The 5,748-nt window shown below is 41.3% G+C and overlaps 1 protein-coding gene across 1 annotated transcript; it reads left to right on the forward strand.

The window, feature by feature from the left end:
• Positions 1 to 1,318: 1,318 nt before the first annotated feature.
• On the forward strand, positions 1,319 to 4,050 carry LOC129107556 (galectin-3; the record flags this gene model as incomplete). The annotated part of the gene is made up of 5 exons (XM_054619058.1): positions 1,319 to 1,699; positions 1,757 to 2,137; positions 2,278 to 2,366; positions 2,971 to 3,142; positions 3,892 to 4,050. Coding segments are annotated over 5 exons (1,182 nt in total), but the record flags the coding sequence as incomplete, so codon positions are not given.
• Between the last annotated feature and the right edge of the window lie 1,698 nt (positions 4,051 to 5,748).

Raw genomic sequence — 5,748 nt, forward strand, 5'->3', positions numbered from 1 at the left:
ATCATAACTTTAAATATAAACTGAATTGTGGGAAAGCAATCTTCTTGTAAAAACACAAAAAAAGACCTTTAATGCTAACACATCACCCTCTATATCTATCTAATATTAACATATGTTACGTGATGTGTGAGGGTGTGGTATTTTTCTTCCTGACAGTGGAGTGATGAGGTGAGGAGTGGCCAAGTGGTGAGAGGGTTTTGCGTCTATAAAAGATTGTTTTTTCGTCGTGTTTGGCCACAAGAAGACTGATTCACCTCAACAACGCCACGGCCTGCAGCCTCCTCCTGATCTCACCTGAGGACTCAAGACTAAAAAGAAAAGGTAACTTCTGGTCTTTTATGTTATCTGCTGCAGATTAAGGTTCATATTTCTGTGCATCAAAACCAGAAAGAATGTTTGTATCCCAGTCTAGAAGATTCATTAGTACCAGGAGAAGAATGCATTCTGGGTTAGTGTCCTGCTGTGGAGTAAAAGTTTTGTAATCAGAGAATTAATCTTAGTATGAAAATTGTTTATTTCTAAATCATCTGTTTGATTACTGTCAGTTGATTGGTAATGTTAACAAGGCTATTAAAAACCCTTATTGATGATTGTACACTGTAGATTACACTTTTAGATGATTAATAAACGTATTTTCTGCATTGAGTTGTGTTTCTAGGTTATAACAAACATTAAAAAACAGAATGGAGGTTAATGGATCATTTTGTAACAGTAATTGAATTTGCAGTCACAAGAACAACGACATATTAGTGGCCATTGTTGCTGCACATTCCTCTCTAAGTGCACATAAGTCATCGATAAAACCCCTGAATCAATACGCCATTATGTTTCTGCACGACTCGGGATGTTTTCCACTGTCATCATTCAATTAGTACGTTCCATGGCATCCACTCAGCTTTAGTTAACAATGTATATCTACATGGAGACAGACAATCATCCAGGGAAACCTTTAGCTGATGCTTTGACATCTTGAAAAGCTGTAGAGTCCTCTGGTGGTCACCGGAAGAACTATTTCCTCTCATCAGCTCATTAAAGCTCAGTTTATTTAATTTGTTTGGTATAGGGGTTTTATTTCCATAGAATGTTATTTCCATTTTTCCTAAAAATCTATTTTGGTTTTGTTCTGTTTGTTCGTCCTCTGACATTAAAAAAAAACTGTAAAATAAATAAAAGTGCACTTGATTTTGTTCTGACAGGCAGCATGGATGTAAGTACTTCATCAAATTCTCAGATCTCTACATCGGTAAGAATTTCACAAATCACTGCAGTTATTTGTCTCCACATTTTCCATCTAAATATGAACGCTTGAATTTTTTTGCTTATGTCAAACGGCGATGTTTGCAACTGCAAGTTGGTGTCCTCCATCCTCTCCACCCTCTCTCTTCCTCGTATCTCCATTCTGGCCTCTGACCCTGACCCTTCTCTCTCTCCATCCTCCTCCTCCTCCTCTCCTTCCTCTCAGCACTCTGACGCTCTGTGTGGCAGCTGCCCGTCCTCTGGTTCTACCCAACAGGCGAACAGCATTTGGCCGAACCCGCCGCAGTCGTGGCCCGGACAGCCCGCCCAGCCTGCACCGTGCTGGACCGGCCAGCCCAACACGCCCTGCTGGACCGGGACACAACCGGCACCGGTCTCTGCCGGTGCTCCAATTTCATCTGCTACACCAATAGTCCAAGCTCCAGCTCAAGTTGCAGGTCCGGTGCAGCCGTGCTGGCCAGGAACCCAGTGCCAGACTCCCCAGTACCAGACTCCCCAGTATCAAACTCCCCAGTATCAACCTCCCCAGTATCAACCTCCCCAGTACCAGCCTCCCCAGTACCAGCCTCCTCTGTACCAACCAACCCAGTACCAGCCTCCTCTGTACCAACCAACCCAGTACCAGCCTCCTCAGCCACCGACTCCAATTCAAATCCCTGCTCAAGTTCAGGTTCCAGTTCCAGCTCCAGCTCCAGCTCCAGTTCCAGTTCCGACCCCGACTCCGGCCCCAGCACCAGCTCCTGCTACCAGTATCCGCCCAAATGTACCAGTGTGGCCTGCCCACCCCGGCTGGCCTTATAACCCGGGACAGTCAGGGTGGCCTGGACAGAATCCAGCCGTCATGCCTCAACACTGGCTTCCACCAACATCTGGACCTCTTGTGAGTCAAATCTGCATGCATCTCACGGTCTTTCTTTATTAATATACAGGAAAAACGGAGACTTAAAGAGAAAAAATTATACATTCAATTATTATATTTCAGGTTATGTTCATGTTATTCTCTCACTCTTGCTGTTTTAGAGTGTGCCGTACAACTTGAACTTGTCCCGAGGGGTCTATGACAAGATGATGATGACCATCTTGGGCCATGTCAAACCTAACGCCAAAATGTACGTTTATTTAAGAACCATTTTCTCTCCCTTTCATATTCTATTTAAGTGGCCCTATTATGCTTTTCCACTTTTTCCCTCTTCTTTAGTGTATTATATATATTTTTGTGCATGTAAAAGGTTCGTAGAGTGTAAAACCTGAAGTCCACGCCTAAAGGGAGTTACCCTCCCCCTCAGAAGCTCCTGAGCTCCTGAAACGGCTCCATTGAATCTCTCCCTCACTTCCGTAACTTTATGAGGTCACAATGTTACGGAAGTGACGTAAAACTCCTTCCGGCTAGTTTGGCCCTCAAACAAACAAAAGAGAGAGACGGAGCTGGAATTCCGGAGGAAGAGTCTTTTGAAATGTGAAACGTTGACCAATCACAACAGAGCGGGCTAGCTGACCAATCAGGGCAGCAGACTTTGCTTTGAGAAAAACAAGGAGGATTATGAGCATTAATGCATGTAAACCTGTTGTAACTGTAACTTGAGATAAAAATATGCACCCGGAAAATAGCATAATAGGGCCTGTTTAACTGTTCCATATTGTCTATAATTTATTGATAAATTAAATTTAGGGACAAATCTCAGTGCCAGTCTAACGAGCTTCGCACTTCCCCAGGTTCACGGTGAACTTCCTGAGAGGAAACGACATTGCCTTTCACATCAACCCCCGCTTCAGCGAGGCGGGCAAGCAGGTGTTGGTCCGCAACCACAAAGTGGGTGAGCACTGGGGCCCGGAGGAGAGGGACCTGAAGGGGCCCTTCCCCTTCGCTCTTGGGAGCCCGTTTGAGGTGAGCGTAAGAAAGAGGAATCAGACCGGGTAACAGATTGAAAAGCAACGATTGAAGCTGCTATGTGTGGCATATTAAAGACAATAATTCCTTACCACATTCATTTGGAGTCATATGTTCTCCAAGTGTCGGTGTCTGCTTCTAATCCACTATTGCTTTCTTTATTAACAACACAAATAAATAACATATCCAAAAGCTGCTAATTGTTTTAAACTCTGGTCTCATTTGTTTGTTGTGGACTTTTATGTTGATGTTTCAAAATGCTGCACACGGTGACTGACTCCAGGTCACTTTCTCACGGTTAAGGCTAACGTTTGGAAAAGGTTGGAAAGTCGCTTGTGCAGGCGGGTCCTTGGTAAGGGAGCTGCTGCACTGCAGGAAAACTCCTGGAGGTCAGTGGGGGTGTCGTGTTGCTCAATAACATCAATAACAACAATCAATGCTTTACGGGCATCGCCAACAGGTTGCTAATCTGGAGAGCTAATTCTGTCCGTCTCTGTGTGCACGTGCACTGACACCAATAACCACTAGGTTCATAGACTTCCCTTTCAATCTTTGTTTTTTTTAATGACTAACGGTTTAATTTTGTACTGACATTAGATCATCTTTATTCTTTTTCTGGGCTCCAGTTAGATGATTTGGCGCTGCAGAACGACTCTTTCAACATGAAATCATGATTAAATATTATGTTTTTTCTTCTCTCGTCTCGATTGGAGGTAGGACATGATTTGCGTTGTTCTCTGTTCCAGATGAAGATCCTGTGCACTCAGGAGACGTTCAGGGTGGCGGTGAACAACTTCCCGCTGTTTGAGTTCCGACACCGAGTCAGAGAGCTCAACCAGATCAACAGAATCAACATCCTGCACGACGTCGTCCTCACCTGCGTCAATGTGGAGACACTTCCATAGGAAGCACGCTATTTTACTCACGCAGTGCAGAGACACAAGACATGTGTGAGTGTTGTGAATGCACATGAGCAGAAATGCATGAAAAGACACAATCACACACATAAATATACATCTGTAGGCTGCAGGAACTAAAGTTTCAAGTTTGTAATGATGCTAATAGATTAAACAAATGTGTCAATATGTGATGTAATAATAATTCTGACACTTCTCTAATATGCTAATAGCTTTACCACATAGCTAACCATTTAATACACACAGAGCTTTCTTATTCTCTATGTGGATGCAACTGCTACTGTATTTATTGTGTACAATATTTTCTATATTATTAAGTGTTAACTTTGCCACAAAAAACAAAACAAAGGTCTATTAGTCCATTGAGGTTCTCATAACTGTAGTTATTCTTAAATAAATAAAAATATCAGATATCTGGTCCAATGTTTTCATTGTTTATTTTTTAAGAGAGCAAAAAAAAAAGAAAAGTGCAACAGTTTGAAGAAAAATATCTTTCAGAGAAATAGAAAATTGCAACAGTTTGAAGAAAAATATCTTTCAGAGAAATAGAAAATAGCAGTTGAACATTAAAATCATCACTATGCAATCTTGCACACATGTAAAGAAGTTACATTGAAAAAAAGTCAAGTTATGATACACATAAAGGAAAAACTTACAGCTACAGTACTCTGCTAATAGGGAGACACCATTGGCACAAATTACATATTAATTACACAGCCTTAACAAAAATATCTTCCCAGGTCCGTCATCTGACACTGACCTCATACCTCAAAAATAACCATTTCTATCCTCACACATTTACTCAACTTCCTCTAAACTCCCACTTAATCATACTTATACGTATCCAACTCTAGAAAACAGAACCAGATTTAACCTATTAGCAGTACGGCCTAAGGATGCTGATCTCAGTTTTGTCAAACACTTTGGTCTCCAGCAAAATGTCTTAATCGCTAGCTAGATTGAAAATGGATGTTTATATGGTTCTCAGTGGACGATTCAGCCTCAGATTGTATTAAAAAGTATTAAATTGTATTAAAAATTCAAGCAAAATCATCATGAAATATATGTGGTTCTGTTCCCCAGAGGATGAACACTTTAAATGAATCTAGTTCAGTTGGCCTGAAGAACATAAATGTTTGCAAACAAATTGCTGAGCACATTCATATCACCCAAGAGCATAAACCTATTAGAGTTAAATAGTCCTATGTGAGTTACTGTAACACCATATTTAACATTTGTATCCTTATAACCTTACTGCTGCAGGGATCTGACACATATTTTGACTTCCTCCTGGTGAAACTCCATCATCTGTCCATCTGGTGTCTCCCTTCATAACAATATTGATTCATTACATTCATAAAAGTTGATTTTAAAAAGTAGAAAACAGACAAAGAAGAGCTATGGCAACATGAAAAATAAGGCAAACTCTACTTTTTCTCAGTGCATAATACCCAGCATTCATTGCTTTCTCATTTCACCTGCATTCAGTCCATAAATAAAGATCCAAAAGATCTTTGTGCAAATAACAAGTGTGCGTTTCACAGTGTGTGTGTGTGTGTGTGTGTGTGTGTGTGTGTGTGTGTGTGTGTGTGTGTGTGTGTGTGTGTGTGTGTGTGTGTGTGTGTGTGTGTGTGTGTGTGTGTATGTGTAGATACACGTGGGCAAAAAATAAATCAGTCCATGTCC

Source organism: Anoplopoma fimbria, chromosome 18 (genome assembly GCF_027596085.1).
Source record: "Anoplopoma fimbria isolate UVic2021 breed Golden Eagle Sablefish chromosome 18, Afim_UVic_2022, whole genome shotgun sequence".
In the NCBI taxonomy this organism is placed as follows: Eukaryota; Metazoa; Chordata; class Actinopteri; order Perciformes; family Anoplopomatidae; genus Anoplopoma; species Anoplopoma fimbria.